The 22,041-nt window shown below is 51.5% G+C and overlaps 2 protein-coding genes across 4 annotated transcripts in view; one reads left to right on the top strand and one right to left on the bottom strand.

Annotated features, from left to right (window-relative positions):
* Nucleotides 1-16,811, bottom strand: part of NOTO (notochord homeobox) — a 62,742-nt gene extending 45,931 nt beyond the window's left edge. The window contains exon 1 of the mRNA XM_058667356.1: nt 16,142-16,811. Coding sequence (XP_058523339.1) covers nt 16,142-16,811 — 670 coding nt within the window. The remainder of the gene's footprint in view (nt 1-16,141) is intronic.
* RAB11FIP5 (RAB11 family interacting protein 5) overlaps nt 16,353-22,041 on the top strand; it is a 29,069-nt gene continuing 23,380 nt past the window's right edge. Inside the window, exon 1 of one of the 3 annotated variants that reach the window (XM_036497787.2) lies at nt 16,353-17,240. In XM_036497787.2, the coding sequence (XP_036353680.2) occupies nt 16,810-17,240 (431 nt within the window). In that variant the 5' untranslated portion in view covers nt 16,353-16,809. The remainder of the gene's footprint in view (nt 17,241-22,041) is intronic. The other 2 variants (XM_058667970.1, XM_004582801.2) reach the window with 2 other exon arrangements.

The following is a 22,041-nucleotide window of genomic DNA, read 5'->3' as shown; positions in this document are numbered from 1 at the left end:
GGATGTCATGGGAATAGATATAAGGACCACTGAAGTGGGGGAGAGAGATCAGGTTCAACACCGAATGCAGTGTAGAGGGCAGAGTGGGGGTGGAGTGGCAGCTGCCAATGGATGGAACCTAGCTGGAAATATTGAGGTAAGGAGGCACTCAGGCCAAACCAACCTCACAGGATTCCTGATGAAGACAGGCCAAGTTGATGCGACACCACCTGGGTGTTGGCGGAGCACAAGAAACCAAACATATCTAAGATGATCAGCTGCATAGGTTGGGAGTATCCTCATTAAACTGACTTAGCAAGATTCTTACTGAAACTAGATTTACAAGGACTGGTACAGGTGGGCCTAGGTGAAGGTTCAAGAATCTCACTGAAGTTGGGTCAACAAGGAATCCTTGTCAGCACTCAAAGAGGCCAAGGGAGAGGGGGAGGTGGATGCATACTGGGAAGACGTCAACAGGCGGGTAGGAGTGACAGTAGCAAAGAGGAAGGATGGGGGAAGAACAGGTGCAAAGGCCCTGTGGCAGGAAGGAGCCAAGGGCGGCAAGTTCTCTGGAGACAGAGACAGGGCGGTAGGTGGGCCTGTCACTCTGGCCAGGTTGGGCTGGCTGTCCTAATTTCAACAGCAGTGACAAAGAAGAGTTTCCGGTTTTTAAGTTTGTTATTGTTAAATACAGCTCATATTTAGAATATCCTATAAAGCTAATGTATCACTTAATTAATGACTATAAAGAAACTTCACAGCAAGATGGAGAGGATGACTGAGTGTGATGTCGATTGTGGGTTGGATGTTAGAAGAAAAATAAAATTCAATGGAAAGACTGGTGAAATATTCAAAGTCTGCAGTCTAGCTGATGGTATTGTACCAAATGTTTTTTACTTTGGCAGTTGGAAAGGTATAATGTTCCAGTGAAAGGTTGACATGAAAGAAAGCTGAATGAGGGACAAGTGGGACTTCTACACTATCTTTGTAGTTTTCTGTGAATCTAAAATTGTTTCTCAAATTTTCAGCTGACAAATACCAAAAGCAACTTCAAATCCAGGAAGTTACGTTTAAAAAAAAAAAAACAAAACAAATTGGCTGGTTTGCATACTTCTGTAATATTCTTCCCGATTTGGTGGCGGCGCTGGGTTGGGGGTAGCTGATGATTTCTTTACATAACATTTTGTGAAGGCAGAATAAGTAATTTAGTCTTTCTGTAACAAAACAAGTAGGGGGCATTGATGTGGCATAGCAGGTTGAGTTGATCTCTTCAAGTCCCTGGCTGCTCCGCTGATAATCCAGCTCCCCACTTACGCACATGGGAGAGCAGCAGATGACCCAAGTGTTTGGACCCCTAACACTCATGTGGGAAACACAAAAGAAGCACCTGGCTCCTGATTCATCCTGGTCCAGATCCAGTCATTATGGCATCTGGGGAGTGAACCACCTGGTAGAGGAACTCTCTGTCTCTCCCTCCTCTCTTTGTAACTCTGCTTCTCAAATAAATACATAAACATGTAAGGCTAAACGGTAGTGTATGGATTGTACCTGGGAGAAGTGTTGACAGGAATGTGCACTGCTGAGAGCTCCCCAGGGATGCACATGTGTCCCAGGGTCCCTCCTTCTCGGATGGTTTCTCAGGTCCTTCCTTGTAGATCATGATCTTGGCAGTTTTGAAGGGTCCTGAGGCATCCTGAGGGCTGGTCCTCCACTTGCATTGTCTGTTGTTTTTTTGATTGGAAAACAGCCATTGGTTTCTGGGGAGGCATGGGGCTGGGGCACCCTTCTATTGCATCTTAAGGGGGTCCATGCTGTCAACATAATGTGTCATCGCTCCTATCAGTCTGGATCACTGACTAAAGGTGGTAGCTATCAAATTTGCAGTGACAATGGCAGTCTTCATCCAGTGTTGACACGCATCCTCCTCCCTCCAGCCTGTAGGTGCTCAAGCCCCTCATATAAAGTAACATATTTATACATAAACCTATACATTCTTCTGTATTGAATTATCTCTAGGTCATCCATAAGACATAATATAATGTACTAACTGTGTGAACATTTGTTGTACTTGTACTGTTCAGGGGCTAATGACAAACAGGACTGAATATTCAGAACAGACATAGTTTGGACCTGGAGCGGTAGCCTAGCAGCTGAAATCCTCACCTTGAATGCACTGGGATCCCATATGGGCACCGATTCTAATCCCAGCAGCTCGTCTTCCCATCCAGCTCCCTGTTTGTGGCCTGGGAAAGCAGTTGAGGACGGCTCAAAGCATTGGAACCTTGTACCCATGTGGGAGACCCGGAAGAGCTCCTGGCTCCTGACTTTGGATTGGCACAGCACCGGCCGTTGTGGTCACTTGGGGAGTGAATCATCGGACAGAAGATCTTCCTCTCTGTCTCTCCTCCTCTGTATATCTGACTTTGCAATAAAAATAAATAAATCTAACAAAAAAAGAACAGACATAGTTTAAAATGTTTTGAAAATTAGTTTCTGTGGGCCTGCATGGTGGCATGCCAGGCTAATTCTCCGTTGTGGTGCTGGCATCCCATATGAGCACCAGTTTGTGTCTCCATTGCTCTACTTCTGATTCTGCTCCCTGTTTGCGGCCTGAGAGAGCAGTGGAGGATGGTTCAAGTCCTTGGGCCTCTGTACCCATGTGGGAGACCCAGATGAAACTCCTGGTTCTTGGCTTCAGGTCAGCTCAGCTCTGGCTGTTATGGCCATTTTTATAGTGAACTAGTGGATGGATAACCTCTCTCTCTATCCTGTTCTCTCACATGGGTAGCAGGGGCCCATGTACTTGGGCTGTCACTTGCTGCCTTCCCAGGTGCATTACCAGGAAACTGAATAGAAATCAGACTTGAATTTGGATAAGGGATGCTGCTTCACAAGCAGGGGCTCAACCCTCTATGCCACAACTCCAGCTGCCATGCTTCATTCCTTGAAAAGCAGCCTTGGGGTCCAGCCCTCATAAAGTGGGGATGTAGTTGGAGGCAGCAGCACCTATACATGTTATTTACAATTCCATGTAGAAGAGTCTTCTCCCTCATTTACCTAATCTATCCATTCACTCATATATTGCTATCATAATAGACTCATGGATATTTATTTTATTTTATGGATTGTCATATAACACAATTGTGGTTGATTCTAAGTGTCAAAATGATCCAGCTCTGGCCATTGGGAACCCTTCTTGGTTGACTCCTGGGTTGTGCCGTGTTGACCCACCTTCCCTATCTGCCCAAATTTGTTTTTCTCCCAAGGACTTTCTTACTTTCTGGCAATATAAATATAATCATCTAGATGCATCTCATGTTTTTCTTGCCATTTCTCCAAGGAATCTGGTTGTTTTTATCAAGTGGCGATTGGAAACCATGATCTGGGCACTGGTTGTGCTCATTCCTACTGGTACAGTCGGTGGTGCAAGGACAAAAGCTGTAGATCTATTTTGGCCTATTACCTGCCTGCCTTGCCCCTGATTCCCTGTACTCTTCCTTAGCCTACTCAGCCCTGCCCTACCTGAATTATTGGCTACTCCACTCTCTTAAGAGACTGGCTGTTACCACTACAGTTCATCCTTAGTCCAAACCTTCCTGAGCCACACCGCCTTCTTGAGGGATCAGTTGCTGCCCAAGTTCTCCTGATGATAGTAGCTCAACCTTGGTCCAGGCCCTCCCAACTATGTTATGTTCTTTGAGTCACCAGTTGTATGAGAAGGCCCTCTCTCTCCGCAGCTCTCAGGGTGGACTATGAATGAACCTGTCTTGACTGGGACTCTGTGTGTCTCCTCTCTGCGGGGCTTCCTTCCGACCTTTCAGCAATGATTCATTTTTAGGTTCTTTTCCTAGCTCTTTTTGTTCTTAGGCTATTTATTTGTTGCAAAGATTGAGTTGTTTGTCCTGTATTTTCCCATTGTCTGGACTTTGCCTCTGCATTTCCATGTCATTAATTTAGCATTCTCCTCTGTCCCGTGTATTAACTGTAACTTTGTAGCTGGGTCTAGAAGCCTGAGCACATTTGGTGGGGTTTTCTGGTAGGATTCTACGACCTCATAAGTTGTGCTATATTCTTGTAGGAGGCACATAGTTCCTGCTTTTCCCCTTTTTTGAGTGACATCACCAGCCATTGGTGATCACATTCACCGCATGGGTGGGTGAGGGATACTCAAGATGGTGATCTTTTAATGTAATCAATCCTTCCTCCTTCATTGGCTGTAACAATTCCTTAAAAGAAACTTTTCCATGTCCGGAGTTCTTTCTCTGTATACAATAGTTTTCAAAACAAAGTGATAATTCCTTAAGCATTTTTCAATTAGCACAAATTTAATTTTTAAATGTCTATGAAATAATGGATTTAAGGGCCCGGCGACGTGGCCTAGCAGCTAAAGTCCTCGCCTTGAAAGCCCCGGGATCCCATATGGGCGCCGGTTCTGATCCCGGCAGCCCTGCTTCCCATCCAGCTCCCTGCTTGTGGCCTGGGAAAGCAGTTGAGGACATCCCAAAGCTTTGGGACACTGCACCCGCGTGGGAGACCCGGAAGAGGTTCCTGGTCCCGGCCTCAGATCGGCACATACCGGCCCGTTGCGGCTCACTTGGGGAGTGAAACATCGGATGGAAGATCTTCCTCTCTGTCTCTCCTCCTCTCTGTATATCCAGCTTTCCAATAAAAAAAAAAAAAAAAGAAATCATGGATTTAAATATATAAAATAGATGCCAACCTGCTAGCTTATTATCCTAATTAAAGCTTAATGTTATACCTCTGGTAGCTAGAAACATTTTGCGTTAGCTTAGTGCTCTTGATACAATTGTAGTGCCTTTGGTGGCTTTTTTGCAATATGGTGCCTGGGAAGGTGGTAAGAGGCAGTGTGTTCTGTAGCCTCTAGGTGGCAGTGCTTCCATCCAGGATCATCCTTTGCTTCTTCATTTTCTTTCTCTTTTCAGAAAGATTTCTTTTTATTTGAAAGAGAGGGTCGGCATGGTGGCCTAGAGGCTAAAGTCCTCCCCTTGAACGTGCCGGGATCCCATTTGGGCGCCAGTTCTAATCCCTGCAGCTCCACTTCCCATCCAGCTCCCTGCTTATGGCCTGGGAAAGCAGTTGAGGACAGCCCAAAGCCTTGGGACCCTGAACCTGTGTGGAAGACCTGGAGGAGGTTCCTGGCTCCTGGCTCCTTGGGGAGTGAATCATCATGCAGAAGATCTTTTTTTTCTCTGTCCCTCCTCGTCTCTGTGTATCCGCCTTTCCAGTAAAAAAAAAAAAAAAAAGAGAGATAAAGAAAGAAAATCTTCCATCTGCTGATTTACTTCCAAAAGTGGTTGTAAGGGCCAGAGCTGAATGGATCCAAAGCTTGGAACCAGGAGTTTCCTCCAGACCCTCCATGTAAATGCAGGGTCATTCTTCTCCACTTTACCAGGCCATAAACAAGGAGCTGAATTGGAAGTGGAGTGTCCGGGACTCAAGCCAATGTTCATAAGGAATGCCAGCAGTGCAAGCAGAGGTTTAGCCTGAAAACATCACAGCACCAACCCCTATTTTATTTTCTTTATTTTTTTAAATTTTGAATTCGTCTCTAACAGATTCACTATAATTCACGGATACGATATCCTTGAAGTGGAAAATACTGTACCTTCTTGGTTTCTGGTTAGGGCCCTGAGGGATTCACCAAGGCAGGAAATAAAGCAGAAATGGAGGTGTGGAAAATGAGTTCAATTTTTTAAAATTTGTTTATTTGGTTCATTGAAAGATGAGAGATAGAGAGAAAGAGAGCGCTCAGGTCTGCTGGTTCTCTCCCCAAATGCCCACAGCAGCTAGGGCTAAGTCACTCCTGCAGGCAGGAATCAAACCTCCATCCAGGTCTCCCATGTGGGAGGCAAGAATCCAAGTACTCAGGGCAAGTCTTCCAAGCGGGGGACAGGAACCCAAGTACTGGAACCATCATCTGCTGCCTTTCAGGGTGTGTGGTTGCAGGAAGCTAGATTGGAAGCGGAGGCAGAACTCAGTGCTAGGCACTCTGGTGCGGACTGTGAGTGTCCCAAGGGGTGGTTTAACACAGTACCTTGGTGTTCAGGCTGAATTCAGGCTTCCGCCATGCTGTGGGATGATTATATCACAGAGTCCCGATCCTCGGTGTGACTGTTCTTGGTGACAGGTCCTTTAGGGAGGTGACTGGGGTCCGTGAGGTCCTTCGGGTGGGACCCAATCCACTGTGACCAGTGTCTTTATAAGAAGAGATTAGGACACAGAAAACACAGTCCTAGGAACAACCATGTGAAAGACGCAGTGGGAAGATGACTTCCTGTGAGACAAGCAGAGGAGGAAACTAAGCCTGCCAGCACCCTGGCATGGAACTTCTAGTCTCCAAAACTGCAAGAAAATATTTTACTATCTTTAAAAAAATTTACTTTCATTTATTTGAAAGTCAGAAAGAGAGAGAGAGACAGAGAGAGAGAGAGAGAATATGCTACCTTTCATAAGCTGGGTTCACTCCCCAAAAGCTCACCATAGCCAGGGTTGGGACAGGCCAAAGCAGAAGCCCAAAATCTCTATGCAGATCTCCCACATGGATGGCCGGGGCCCAAGCATTCACACCATTATCACTGCCTCCTGGGATGCATTTACAGTAGGCTGGGGCAGAAGTGAAGTACCCAGGATTTAAACCAATATTTCTGCTGTGGATGTAGGTCTCCCAAGCCACAGCGTAACCTAATATGCTGCAATACTCACTTGCTTTCTGTGGCCTTCCATTAGGATGGTCCAAATCAACTAATACAAGCCTGTTTAATTGGGGATGTGTAGAGGATGTTTCATGATCTTGGTAAGGAGCACAGAGCTGAAGCTGAGAGATGTGAATGGAGGGACGTACACAGGGTGGATAAGTCTAGAAATCTCCAGGGAGAGTCCCACAAGTACAATGGCAAGGTGGCTGAGAAATAAACCAGTGCTGAAATTATGGAAGAAATCCCTGAAGTTCTGATGCTTGGCTGGGGTGACAGCATGAAAACATGAAGTGTCAGATGCCAAGGACAGGTTTGAGGGAGTTTGGAGAGGATGAACTGCCAAATGCCACAGCGAGGGGTTCATGAATGATGCCTGGAGAAGGGCGTTAGTAGCCCACAATTTTAAGCAGAGAAATTGTGGCAGCAAGTCTGGTGTGGGCATGGGGAAGTGAGAGATATAACCTAAAGATCTGGCCACAAGCAGAGAGCTGGATGAAAAACAAGGCCGCTGGAACACGAATCTGTGTGTACATGGGATCCTAGTGTGTGCAAGGCGAGGACTTTAGCTGCTAGGCTACTGCGCCGTGCCCAACTTTATTCTTTTTTGAGTTCAGTTTGGTTCTTCTGAGCCTCTCGTCTATTTCCATGTGGTTTTCAGGAGCAACTTGTGAATCTTGGCAAAATAGCAGTTGTCATTTTGATAAGAAACCTGTTGGATCTTCAGCTCAGTTTTGGCAATACTGCCATCTGAACAAGCCTCCTCATCTATGAACATGGCTGTCCTTCATTTATTTCATTCATTTCTTTCAGAAGTGTTTTGTGTTTTCTGTTATACAAATCTCACATTTTTTTACATAAAATATGCTTTTAAAATTTTTTTTTTAAAGATTTTATTATTATTGGAAAGCCAGATATACAGAGAGGAGGAGAGACAGAGAGGAAGATCTTCCATCCGATGTTTCACTCCCCAAGTGAGCCGCAGCGGGCTGGTGCGCGCCAATCTGATGCCGGGAACCAGGAGCTTCTTCCAGGTCTCCCACGCGGGTGCAGTGTCCCAAAGCTTTGGGCTGTCCTCGACTGCTTTCCCAGGCCACAAGCAGGGAGCTGGATGGGAAGTGGAGCTGCTGGGATTAGAACCGGCGCCCATATGGGATCCCGGGGCTTTCAAGGAGAGGACTTAAGCCACTAGGCCACGCTGCCGGGCCCTTAAAAGTTTTGTTTTGTAATTTGAAAGACATATACAGAGATGGACAGAGAAAGTTCTTCATTTCACACCCAAAGCAGCTGAAAGAGTAAAACCAGGAATATGGAATCCAAGTTTCTGAGTCATCACCTGCTACCTTGCAGGGTAAGTGCAGTGGCCCAAGAGTTTGGACCATCTTCAGCTGCTTTCCCAGGACATTAACGAGCTGGAATGGAAGTAGAGCAACTGGGACAGACTCAAACCGGAACCCATATGGGATGCTTATGTCAAGGCTGGCAGCTTAACCTGCTATCCTACGACACCAGCCCCCAACTTTTCTATTCTTAATATAGAAAGGGTTAATATGAATTAATAAGAACACATGTCTTCTGAGAAAAAAATAGATATAGTAAATAAACAATTTAGAAAATAGCGAATCTATTAAAGGAAGAAATGCTAAGAACTGTTGGGAGAAATGATCAACCTTACTGGCAGTCAAGTAAATGCAAATGAAACAAGGGGGCATAACCTTTTGCTCTCAGCTAAGATAAGATAATAATAGTCACTATCACTTAGGGTCACTGAGATAGCCATCAATCATGCTGCGAAATAATTTCCTACTGTTAGATGCTCTTCCCAGATATAGAAAACTGAGATGCAGCAGGGCGCTATAACCTGTTTGGGCTTACACAGCTTCCACCTCGTGGCAGCAGGATTGGATGGACCTGGGCTGGGCTGCTCTACTACTGAGAGGAGCCTTGGAAATAGTTGGAGGTGAAGACCCAAGCGGGAATGTAGCTTGATGAGTTAGACAGCTGTGTCTGAAATGCCTGCTTGGGGAGAGAACACTAGCTTAGATGGCATTGCAGAGGGGCAGCTGAGTGGGGATTTCACCAAGGCCAACTGTGCAGCCAAGAACTGTCCCTGACTGACTTAGGGACCCAGGAGGGCAGTGGGTAGGAAGGGGGTGCTGACACATTTAGTGTCCTCACTTGGACTTCAGGGACTACACCTTCGGGAGAGGGTGAGGCACCTCTAGGGGTGTGTGTGTGTGTTTAAAATTATTTTATCTTTACTTGAGTTACACAGAGAGAAGAGACAGAGATCCTCCATCTGCTGACTCACTCCCAAATGGTCACAACAGTCAGAGCTGGGCTGGTCCGAAGTTAGGAGCTATTTCTGGGTCTTCCACATGGGTGCAGGAGCCCAAAGCATTGAGCAACCCTCCCTACTTTCCCAGGGAAATAGCTGCTAGCTGGATTGAAACTGGAGCAGTTGGGACTTCAACCAGTACCCACAAGGAATGCCAGCATTGCAGATGGAGGCTTAACTTACTGCACCACAGTGCGGCCCCAGGCCTTCTTTCTATTATTCCTGTCTGTAGGAAAGGGCCCAGAGAATCTTTTTAAAACATTTTAAAAATTCATTTTAATTTTGATGATGTTCACATAGTTAGCAAGGATACACATCCACGTGGATCGCTGATTAGGATAGGGAGAGTTGAGGAATGGGAGAAAGTGGATGAGACAACTGTCTCCAATCTTCTTTTTTATTCTGTGTCTGGGGAAGTGGGGAGAGAAGGGAGGAGGGCCACTCCCAGAAAGCCAACTGCGTCAGTACGTGGGAATGAGGGATGGCCACCCAATGTCATCCCATGGTCCCCTATGTGGAGCATGTTCTGAGGATACTTAAGTGATTTTGATAGTTCTAAGATCTCATTGCTATTCTATTGATTTCATTGCTCCAAGGTTGAGGAAATCCATCAAGGATCCATTGGCTGACATAGTCCACCATAGAGTCTCCATTCACCCAGATTCTTACTGTCAAAGCCTGGCTGGGAGAGCTGTCCAATTTGTTCTGCCCTCCATGGTGCTAGATGCCCTCTGCATGCCTCAATGAACTGGCTGACACATCCCCCATGAATATTTGGCATGCTGTCCACTGCACAGGCCTCAGCAATTGTGGAGACCCAGTTCTGACACATGTACTCCCTGGTCAGACCACATATCCTGTGCTTTTCAATGAGATTCTGAGTCCAGTGATCCAGTTTGGGAGGTCATAAAACCTTACCAGGGGTGACCCTAAACTGACTCTGTGTGTGCCAGCCTGTGTGGGGTCTGGCTTAGTCTATTGTCCACATTAGCTTACAAACATATTGAAGGTTATAGTCACCTGGTCAGTTCTGTCCCCAGCCCCACCTCATATGCAAACCAATGGAGGCTGTGGCTCAGCCTAACCCTGCCTACCACACACTCGGCCCTCACACACACCAGCGGGAACTTAGGCTAGTCGGAGCAACCTTCAATAGCCCCAGCAGGCCCAGTCCCATCCCGGGATCCAGTACAGCAGATTGGTCCAGTCTGATCCACATCCCATTCAGCTCTCATATACATCAACGGGTGTTGGAATCTAGCTCAGCCCAACTAACCCCACTATCCAGCCCACACTCATGCTGGCAGTGCCACCTGTTCAGCCAGGCCCATTCCAGCCCTGGTTCTCATGCTCACTGGTGGAAGCTGCAGCATATCAGAGGGGTACCCACAATTTCCCTCCTAGGTCCACTACTATCCTGGATCTTGTACTTTTCAGGTAGTTCTACAGTCTAACCTGACAAGACTTGCCCTCAGTCCTAGCACATGCTAGATGATGCTTCAGGAAAGCCCAGCCAGTCTGTACTTTGGCTCATGCATGCACCAGTGGATATGGTTGCTTAGTCCAGCCTGACTCTCACATTTGTCCAGCTCACATGCAGGCCAATGAGCTTTGTAGCCCTTCCCAGCCTTGTCTACCCCCTGTCCCAGTGCTCATTCTCACCAGCAGGAGCAGTGGCCCAACAGGGGATTCCTCACAGCTCCGCGATTGGGCTCAAACCCATCCTGGATATTCCATGTGCTGGTGAGTGCTGTGGTCCAAACTGGCATGGCTTGCCAGCTTCAGCATTTGTAGGTTTGATGGCTCTACTCATCTCATGCTGGCAGATGCTGTGGCCTAGCCCAGACCAGCCTGGATTGCCCCAGGACCCACCCCTAATGTAAACTGGCTGGTGTTGTGGTGCAGCCTGGCCTGTCCTGTCCTACACCCTGTCCTGGTTCTCATATCTGCCAGTGGGTGCTATGGGCTGGCCCAGTCTGGCCCACACCCAGACCTGATCCACACATATGTCATTAGGTGCTGTAACCTGGCTTGGTCTGGGCTGCTCCCAGTCTTGTTTCTTACACTCACCTGCAGGGACTACATCCTGAGAGAGGAATTCCCCGAGCTCTTCTATCAGTTTACCTCCTAGTCACAGAACTGACATAAACCCAGTGGGTTCTTTGCCTAGTCTGACTTATCCCACCTCCTGTCCAGGCAGAAATAGCAACCTTGCCTGACCAGCCCATACCCATTCTGACTTTTACTATTGGATGTTACAGTCTAGCCCTCCCTGGTCCACCCTCAGATCCAGCTATTGCTCCATTCAGTGGGTACAGAGACATAGCTCATCCCATCCTACACCCACTCTGGCCCTTGTGAGCACCAGCGTATACTGGAGCCTAGCCCAGTCTGGCACAGCTCAGACCTAGTCCATACCCATGCTGAGGGATACTGCAGACATGTCCAGCACAGTGTGCTGCCTCTCACCAGTGGAAACCACAGCACAGCAGGGCCATCCCATAGCTCTCCGAGCAGGCTCACTCCTAGACACAGATCCTGCACATGCTGGTGGGTTCCTCTGAACTCAGCCCGCATAACCCACCACACAGGTTGGCCTTTGCCATCAGATGCTGAGCTTGGCCCGGCCTGGTCCTCCCTCAGTCCCAACTCTTCACTGATGGGTGTTGTAGCCTAGCTCTGGCCAGCCTGCCCCATTCCTACCTTTCATATAGATTGGAAGGTTTGATGGTCTAGCCTAATCTGGCATGGCCCTCACCCCATCCTGGCTCCCGCACATGTCAGTGTGTCATGGTTTGATCTGGCCCTGGCTGGTCTGCCTCCTCCCTGCCCCACCGCCATCTCTAGGCCAACCCACACACCTGCCAACAAGTGAAGTGGCCCTGCCTGGCCTGACCACACATGCTGGCCTGCAGGAATGACTGCCCACCAGGGGAATTCCCCAGATTTCCACACCAGGCCCACTCCCAGACCCAGATCTCATGCATGCCAGCAGGTACTAGGCCCTTACCTGGCACCCACTGCCTCCCAGGCTTGGCCTTTGTGTGCTGGTGGATGTTGTGGTCTGGCCCACCCATACCCAATTCTTGTGTACTCATGTGAGTGCTATGTCCTGGACCAGCCTGGCCTGTTTCCAGCCCCAGCATCCATGAGTGTGGGTGAGTTCCATGGTCAAGCATAACTCAGTTTATTACCTCCCCCAGCTCTTGAGTTGCTATGTCAGTCCCACAGGGATAAGCCCAGGATCCCTGCAGAATGTGTTCCCAGACCCAATTCTCTCACTTGCTGGTTAGTGCCATAGCCCAGCACAGTTTGGCCCACCCCGTGCCGCAACACTCACTGGTGGGAACTGTGGTAGAGCCAGGCAAGTCCCCCAGCCATGGCTTTCATGTGCACTGGTAGGCAGGTGGTGGTTGATACCCACAAGCCCAGCTCAGGTCTCCCATGTGGACAGGTGTATTGGTCTGGTCCAAAAGGTCCTCTGGTTTCCCTCCTCTAAATCACCCAGTCTCAGCCCCCTCTTCTACCTGTAGTGCAGCAGCCTGGCTGGTGGAAGTTCCCCAGAAGCCACTCCTTTCCTGTCATGTTCTCCCTCAGCAGTCCTCCCTCCCACACAACTCCAGACCAGGTCCACATGCCTATGTATGCTCAGATCTGCTAACTGGTCTTCCGATAGTGTGCCATGCCAGCCAGAGGCCCTGCTTGCCTACCCAGGGCCCAGCACACTAGCACAATGGTTCCCAGACCCTGTTTACTGGCATGCCAGTGTCTGCCCCACCCCTACATACCTTTAAAAAATAGAATAGGCAACTATGTTAGCATACTGGCATAGTTAACACAAATTTAGCATTAGCCAGGCCCCAAATGTCCACCAGCTATTAGCTGCTTTGGTCCCAGCAGTGTAACTCTTGCCTAGTTATAGTGCAACTTATGCAGATGCCTATGGCTGGTCCTCTTGATGTCTTTCGACTGTCTGTGCTGCTCTCCACTGCAGATGGCTGGCAGCGCTGCCCTTTCCTTCGAAGGCCCAGTGCCTGGTGTCAGGAGAGGTTAGTCTGGCTCCACGCCCCTCCGACAGCAACAACCCTGTGCCCACAGGAAGCTGTCGGTTGCCACACTGCAGAGCCAGGGTGAGAGGAAGGAGAGCATGAGATGGAAGAGCCCATCTGAGGGCCTGGTCACCCCTTCCTGGAGCGCTGCTGCCCCAAGAGGGCAGGGTGGGGGTGCAGCACTCTGCAGAGCTGGCAAACAGGAAACAGAACCACTGAAGGAGTGGCTGCTGCAGGCTGAGTTTGTAAGAAGTAGCTTTATTTGCAGGCAGCTTGGCAAAGCCACTCCTTTTTTTTCCCGCAAGATTTATTTTTAATCGGAAAGACAGGTTTGCAGAGAAAAGGACAGATAGAAAGGCCTTCCATCTGGTGATTCACTCTCTAAATGGCAACAACAGGTAGAACTGAGCCAATCTGAAGCCAGGAGCCAGGGGCTGCTTTTGGGTCTCCCACATGGCTTTGGGACATCCTCCACTGCGTCCCCAGCCCATAAACAAGGAACTGGATAGGAAGTGGAACAACTGGGATATGAACCAGCACCCATATGAATTGACCACACTGTAAGGCAGAAGATTAGCCAGTTGAGCTATTGCATCAGCCCCAGGATTTTGTGTATTTGAAAGGCAAAGTTATAGAGAAGAAAAGGAGACACACACATGAAGAGAGAGAATTGGGGGAGGGGTGGAGAGAATGAGTGAGGGAAAGATAGAGGTCTTCCATTTGCTGCTGGTTCACTCGTCAAATTGTTGCAGTGGCTGGGGCTGGGTCAGGCTGAAGCTAGGAGCCAGGAGCTTGTTTCATGTCTCCTACAAGGTTGCAGAGGTCCAAGCACTTGGGCCATCCTTCACCACTTTCCCAGGTGTATTAGCAGGGAGCTGAACCAGAAATAGAGCAGCTGAGACTGGAACTGACTCCCACATGGGATGCCAGTACTGCTGGTAGCAGTTTTACCTGTTATGGCACTGCACCAGCCCCTCTTACCCTTTTTTATATCTCAGTTTCCTCATCTGTAAAATGGGCATAAAAGCACTTTCTGATTGATCAGCATTGAAAGGATATAGTGCTTAGTTGACCCACAAGTGCGTGTTGGAGCAGAAAAGTCATTCAGAGTTGAGCTCAAGTCCATTCTCTGCAACTTCCAAGTTGGAGACTTGAGGAGAAAAATTGCCTAAGCTTTCTCTGAGTTTCCTCATCAATGAAACTGAAGGCAGCAACAGCACCACTTGTCTTCAGGAGTACATGCAAAAAAATACATACGCAGTAAATGGTAGGACCAGGTCTTCAAATCCCCTAGGTTTAACTTTTACACTCAAAATCATGATGCATATAAAACAACAACAGAGACTGGGAAGAAATTCAGAAAATTTATAATAGTGTTTATTTCTCTTTTTATTTATTAATTTGAAAATCTGAGTTACAGAGAGAAAGGAAAGAGAAGGAGAGGAGAGGAAGAGATAGAACCTTGCATCTCTTGGTTCACTCCCTAAACAGCTGCAAGGGTCAGAACTGGGCTGGCCTGATGCCAGGAGCAGGGAGCTTCTTTCGGGTCTTCCATGCAGGTGTAGGGACCCGAGGCTATGAGCTGTCCTCTTCCGCTTTCCCAGGCCACAAGCACAGAGTTGGACAGGAAGTGGAGCAGCCGGGACATGAACCAGTGTCTGTATGGGATGCTGGCGTGGCACTGGCTGCTTTACGTGCTACACCATATTGGTGGCCCAACAGTGGTTATTTCTGAAAGGTGGAATTTTGGTTGTTTTTATGTTTATCTAAATTACTCCATGATGGGGGAAAAGACTGTTGCATAATAAGCTACTTTGGCATCCTGTGTGATGATCTTCATGAAAATCTGTGTTTCAGAGTCACCCCAGCAACTATTTTGGTGTAGGAATCAATGTCCCCATGTCTCAGACGAGGTAATGAGGCTGAGGAGTTGGAGAGCCCTCTGGCCACTAAGTGGCTGGCAGGCAGATCTGGCTATCTTCAAAGCTGGGTGCTATCCACAGGGATGCTGGATGCTTGGGACTTTTGGTCCAAGAGCGGGTGTGCCTCACTCACAGGCCTGGCTGGAAAATCAAGGGCACGCAGCAGGATACCTACATCCATGGGAGGAGTGGGTGTGAGGGCATCAACCCACTATCTATGGACCATGGCCAGTCCTGGTGGGACAGACTCAAATATACAAGCAAGTTACACAGCTGTATTGGTCTGGAACAGACTGGATGTGGGCTGCTCCTGGGGGTGTCACTGCCCACGGATTCTTTTGAAGATGTGGGCATTACATTTGATTGAAAAATTATTGTAAAAGAATGAGCTGTGATCCCATATGGGCACTGGGTTCATATCCTGGATACTCCCCTTCTCTTCCAGCTCCCTGCTTGTAGCCTGAGAGAGCAGTCAAGGTCGGCCCAAAGCCTTGGGACCCTGCACAAGTGTGGGAGACTCGGAAGAGGCTCCTGGCTCCTGGATTCAGATTGGCTCAGCTCTGGCCGTTGTGGCCACTTGGGGAGTGAACTAGTGGATGGAAGATCTTTCTGTCTCTTTCTCTTTGCAATTCTGACTTTCCAATAATGATTTTTGAAAAATCTTAAAAAAAAAAAAAAAAAAGGCCGGGCCCTGAAAATGAGTAAGCATTATAAAATACTGAGGCTGCATCCGTGCAGATGGGGCGCACGGTGGACGTCTTCAGGGCATCCCTGGGGTTTTAAATGCCACGTCTGCCAATAAGGGTTCTTGGGCAGATTTCACCTAAATTGCTCTTCATCCTTCTGGAAAACAAGAGCTGGAACCACACTCAGGCCACTGGGGTTGCTCTAAGGATAAAATGAGTTCATGCCAGCGAGGGACAGGGCATTACCATCAGTATTAACACACAAGGTGTGTGATGGGATACCACCCGGGGCCCGGCATACAGTAGGCGCTTCAGAAAGGGTGGAGGGCATGGTTGGAAACCCCCCACCAGAGCCTGGAATTCTCCCTAACCCCTGACGCACGGGCTGCAGGCTCCGAATGGACACTTAAATATTGATGTGGTCACTCATTTATTCATCACCCAGCTCTCCGACCTCGCCCTCGCCTCGCCGTGGCTGCAGCCGGGTCCCCTCCCGCGCCGGGGTGAGGCAGTGGGCGGTGCCGAGGGCGGCTCAGCAGCAGCTTCCAGGTCGCCCATGCGGGGGCCATCACGTGGCGGGGCAGCGGGGCAGGACCCGCCGCCAGGATTGCACTTGGGCATTGGCTGGAGCGGGGCATTTCGGGGGTGGGGGTTGCCGGAGCCGAAGTATCTAAGCAGGAGCACCCTTGGGGATTGGCCCGCGGGCACCGAGCGGGGATTTCGGACGCGGCCGAGGGCGTGGCGCTCCCCCCAAGGCCAACGAGGCGGGGTCGTGCGGGAGTCCCGCCCAGCCCTCTGCAGAGGCCGCGCGCGCGCTCCCCGCGGGTGTGCGCGGGTGTGCGCGGGTGTGCGCGGGCCGGGGCGGAGCGGCACCGGCGGCCCCCGCGCCTCTGCCGCACCACCGCGCGGGTCGGGGCCGCGGGGCGGGGCCGGGGCCCGGCGCTGACGTTGCGGCGCGGCCGGCGGCCCGGGAGGTGGGGAAGCGGCGGCAGCCTCTCGGCCCAGCCCAGCCCGCAGCTGCGGCGGCCGGCTGTGCGGGTGGCGGCGTGCTGAGCTGGCTCCTGACCGTCTTCTGCCGCTGCCGAGTTTGTCGCCCGCGTCCCCGGCTCGCCAGTCCCCGCCATGGCCCTGGAACCGGACGCCGAACCGGCGACGGGGCCCTCCCGATGGCTGCCGACGCACGTCCAGGTGACGGTGCTGCGGGCCCGGGGGCTGCGGGGCAAGAGCTCGGGCGCGGGCAGCACCAGCGACGCGTACACGGTGATCCAGGTGGGCCGCGAGAAGTACAGCACGTCGGTGGTGGAGAAGACACCCGGCTGCCCTGAGTGGCGCGAGGAGTGCTCCTTCGAGCTGCCTCCCGGCGCCCTGGATGGCCTGCTGCGGGCGCAAGAGGCAGATGCGGGGCCGGCGCCCTGGGCCGCGGGTTCGTCTGCCGCTTGCGAGCTGGTGCTCACCACCATGCACCGCTCACTCATCGGTGTGGACAAGTTCCTGGGCCAGGCCACCGTGGCGCTGGATGAGGTCTTCGCCGCCGGCCGCGCCCAGCACACTCAGTGAGTAGGGGGGTGGAGGGAATGTGTTCAGAGACGGTTAAAGGCCTAACGGGGAGGGGTAGTGAAGAGGGCACAGGACTTCGGACCCGTAGCTGGAGCTGGTGAACCCCTTTCCTCACGCTCACCAACTGACACGTTCATAAACTGACAGACAAGTTGATTATTCCCACTTTGGGGTTCCTTACTGGCTCCCTCGCCCTAACAGGTGCTGGGTGCCGCTGGGCGCTAAGGTGGGGCCAAGCGGGAGGTATGTTAGGAGTGGGGATCAGCAGCAGGATGGGGCTGTGGAAACCTCAAGGGGGTGATCTGGGGCCTGGGGGGCTGACTCCCTTTCTTGGAAGGACCAGCTCCCCTCTGGATGCCCAGCAGGCAGGCTGGGAAAGGACAGAGAGAGATTGAGCCATGTGACCCAGCACTAGAGGTTCCCCAGGGCATCTGCATCTGGTCTGTTCTTGCTGCTGTTTAGGGATGCCCTGTGCCCTGTCTCTCTGTGTCCCTGGTCTGCATACTGGAGGTCTCCTGGGTAAGGGATGGAGACACTTTGAGTTAGCCCTCAAGGACTTGCCTGATCTGCCCCAGGTGCAGGCAGCTGCCCTGTGGTTAATGCACAACAGGCGATGGTCTCCCAGTCACGATGGTCTCTCAGTCACTTCCACCTGGAAGAGGAGGCTGATGTGTTTAATCATTTATTTTGGCAGCGATTTCACCTTCCTTGGGTTAAGATCAAGGCTTCAAACCTGGAGCCCAGTTCCTGTTTTGGGCTGGGGGAAGAAATCTGGAAACCAGTCCCAGGGCAGTGGAACCCTCCAGTGGTTTAACTTGGGGCCACAGAGGAGTGCAGTGTGGGGGGCCTGAGGTGTGCTCTAGGTGGGGAGGGGTGCTGGAAAAGTTGGCCTCAGTGGGATAGCATCCCCGGAGTTAATCTAGGAGAGCTCCCTGGAGGTGGCAGATGAGCTGTGAGCCAGGCACAGACCCAAGTGAAAGCAGGATTTGGGTGGAAAAGAATCTGACCTTGAACATTTTTAACCACACGGGTAGGGAAGGGCCTTCCTGGCTGGGTCAGGGCTGTGGCCTTCTCCTCTCCTTCCCTTACCACTGGCCGTTTGGTTGCTGGGCGTAGATCATGTGGTATAGCTTGGCCCTTGGTTTGTTTTTTTTTCCTCCTCCTCCTGCTCACTGTCCTCTCCCTCCTTCCTGGCTCCTGGGTGTGGGGTGGTTGCTAGCCCTTGCTTTTGCAGGAGAGGTGCTCCCGCACCCCCCAGCCTGACCCTCACCCACCCCTCATGGATCAGATTGGTAGATGCCCTGTCTGGTGTGCATGGGAGTGGTGGTGGCGGTGATGGTGCTGGGAACAGACCCAAGTCTCCAGGCCCTCAAGGAGTTGCTGCTTGGATTGCCCCCCTCCCCCGCCAGTTCCTGCCCTTGCCTTCCTCTTGGCCTTGGGCTCTTCCCTGGCTGCCCAGCCGGCCAAGCCTGCATGTCCAGGTGGGCCTGTTTGGGGCCAAGGACAGCTTGTCCTGGAGAATGTGACTCGCCACCTCTCTGAGCGGCAGCTGTCTGCTCTGTTATAGGAGTCATCTCTTCCTGCAGGATCTGTCCGTGTGCGTCCGGCCGCCTCTTGTCTCTGGTGCATTGAGCTGGACTATTAACAGAGCTTGGACAGGGCAGGAGTCAGGCGTGCAGCGTGGGGGCAGGAAGAGCCTGTGAAATTGGTTCCCTGGACCAAGCAGCATGACCGATGGGAGGGTGAGGGTGCTGCCTCCTCTTATGTCCCTTCCTCCAACTCCTGGCCACTCGTGGTGCTGGTTCCTGGAGCTGCTGAGCGGGCCTGTGCATTGCCCAGCAGCAAGAGGGCAGGGCAGGGAAAAGCCCTCTGCTTTGCAAAATGGTTGCAAGCACAGTCTGCTCTTTAACCCAATGAGCCAGCTGGGGAGATCTCGGGGAGGGCTCAGGGAGGGTGGATGGTAGCCTGTGTTGCTCCCACAACCTCACGGGGGTTCATGATACTGAGGAAGGGCTATAGAGTTGCACTTAACCAATCCCAGTTTTGATTCTGCCATTTGGTCCTTGGTTTTCCATCTGTGAAATGGGAATACGTTACATCTTTTTGGTGCTAATGCGAGGATGAAGAAAGAATTGAAGTGAAGCTCCCAGTATAGTGCTTGGGCCTAGTAGGTGGTCAGTGAGTGGCAGTGGTGGGGAGGAAATTTTTGTTCACCATGTCTGCCAGCACCTCTGACCTTTGCCCTGGAAGAACTTGTGTTTTGATGGTCCAGACTTCAGAGCCTGGGAGAGCCTAAGGCCCTGTGAGTGGCAGGGTGTACACTGTGTGTGAACATCCCGGTGTCTGTAGCTGACCCTTTGAGGCCCTTTGCCATTCTCTTTGTTGCTGGCAGCTTCAGAGCTAGGGCTGGTTGGCGAGACCACCCTGAGGCCTGGGGTGGGTCACAGGGCAGCTGTCCTCCCTGGCAGCCTTGGCCGGAGCTGCCCCTGCCCAGTGGGAAGGCAGGACAGTACCACGTGTGGGTTTTTTTTTTTTTATAATGTTTACATAATTGACCAGGGTGGGAAAAGTCAAGGACTAGGGAAAGTGGGTGAGACCATTGTTTCCACATTTTTCCTTTCTTCCTCCTGTATTTGGAGGAAGGGGGAGATTAGGGGAGAAGCCACACCCAGCCTTTCAATCTCCCCTGTACCCAGGACGGGGAATGGCTACCTGATGTCATCCCAGGGTCCCCTGAAATGGAGCATGCCCTGAGGGTTCCACTCAAGTGGTTTCGATAGTTCTGAAATGCTGTTGATCTCACCGGAGGCTGGCGTTTTGCACTTGGTCCTGTGATGCACCAGTTGGCAGATTCCTTAGCTCGTTTCCTCATTTCCAACCAGGTTAGGGTGATGTATGTAGTGTTTTCTGGAGAAGACGGCATACTGTCTGATTCTGAGGTGTGGAAGCTTTCATAGCATCCCTGTTGGGATCACTCCAGGGCCAGGTTCTGTGTGGGGTGACTGAAGTTCTAGGCACCCAAGTCGCCCCCAAAGGCCCTTTGTCAGTAGGGAGGTGAAAGATTTGGCTGCAAGCTTGCACATCATTTGAAAGTAGATTCCCCAAATTAACCCTCAGCTAGTGCACAGATGGTAACCTTATGGGGCCTCAGGGTTCCCCAGGGCCTGGAAATCCTGGGAGCTACCTCCTTGCCCCTTCCACTCTGGTGTTGACAGCAGCACCCTTCCTAGTGCTCCCTGCAAGCTGGAGACTTGGCTCCCTGGCTCCCCCAGTCAGTCATGGTTCACTTGACCCCCACTGGCCTTGTGCCATTATTGTGGGTTACATCCTAGATGGGGGATTGTACAATCAGAATGGATAGGAGAGTGCTGAGGAAGAAGCTGCAGGGTTTGGAGTTGGGAGTTTGGACCCTGCCCTTAGGCCGTCTTAGTTGGAGACACCTGGTCTTTGCCCTCTGGGAACAGCCCTCTGGGGTGCTGGGTTGCTCTGCACCCACTCTCCCATCTTAATTTGAAGTGGCCCAGTCCCTGGTGTCAGGCCTGGAGTGTGGAGAGCAGAACCTCCTGGCCCTTGGCTGTGGGTTTGATTGAGGTTGGGACCAGCTTCTCTCTTTCCATCATAAAGACTGTTGGGATGTGGGGGTTGGGGGGACCCTGGCAGGCCCTGTGCTGGCTGTGTCATTGGTCTTGGAGGAAGCAGAGCATTCAGGGAGGCCTGCATCCGTGGAGGACGTGGGTCAGAGCCTTGTGCCTGGCTGGTCACTGTGGGGCGGGGCGGGGTGGTGGATGGGATGAGGCCACATCAGGGTGGATGCATCTTATTCATTGGCCTGAGGTTGGGATGGCCCATGGTGACTGCCCTCCATCCCTGGGCCTTCAGACATGACGCCACAGTCCTCCCACCATTATCCTCCCGCCCCAGGTGTGTGACCTTGCTTATGGGGCTGGCTGGCAGGGCATGGCTGCAGTGAGCAGGCAGTCATTAAGATGTGAAGACTCTTGGCAGTTGTTTTTCTTTTTTAGGGTTGCTTGAGCAGCAGCGTCTGCAGAGTAGGCCAGGGTAGGAAGTGTGCCTCCTCGGGCGGCTCCTCCCTGCTGGCACAGCAGCATCTCCTCCCTTCCTTCCCGTCTGCCCCACGCCTGGGCACTGGAGGTTACTGGGGGCCTGTGGTCAGCCCCCTCTAAGCCCTGCCCATCCCCACCCTGGGAGCAGTTGGGGCCAAAGCCCAGTTCAGCAGAGCTGGCATCCTGGGTGCCCTTGAGGGCTGCCCTTCCCTCAAGAGCACGTGGTCCTGCTGGTGTGGTGACACCATCCTCACTGCCTCATCCAGATGTTTCCCATGCCCCCAGGACATATGATTTAGCTGTGATGGGAGTCCTTGTTCTGTGGAAATCACCTCTCTCAGCCCTGCCTCCCCCTGCAGGTGGTGTAGCCAAGAGGCAGCCTTGCCCTTCCTCTCAGCCACGTCCATGTGCGTGGGTCCTCTGCACCTGGACAGGCTTGACCAGGGCTGAGCGCTTTAGCTTATTTCCTCTCCCAGGAACGACAGAGGTGGGGGGGGAGGAGGCCCCAGCCCCTGTAAGAAGGAGCTCCCCAGGCAGAGCTCCAGGGCAGCACTCAGAGAGGCTGTGAGGTGGGTGGTGCTGTTTGGTCCTTCTTGACCTGCTGCTCCCTTGGGGGATGGGAGGGGTAGCACAGCCCTGAGTCAGTGAATCCAGCCTCAGAACTGGAAGATGGCTGGGATGCCTGGAAACGGAAGCTCTGGCTGGGCCCAGGCTCTCAGTTGGTGGAAAAGGG

Source organism: Ochotona princeps, chromosome 8 (assembly GCF_030435755.1).
Source record: "Ochotona princeps isolate mOchPri1 chromosome 8, mOchPri1.hap1, whole genome shotgun sequence".
In the NCBI taxonomy this organism is placed as follows: Eukaryota; Metazoa; Chordata; class Mammalia; order Lagomorpha; family Ochotonidae; genus Ochotona; species Ochotona princeps.
The sequence above is the reverse complement of the archived record's forward strand: the minus strand, read 5'-3'. Positions and strand labels throughout refer to the sequence as shown.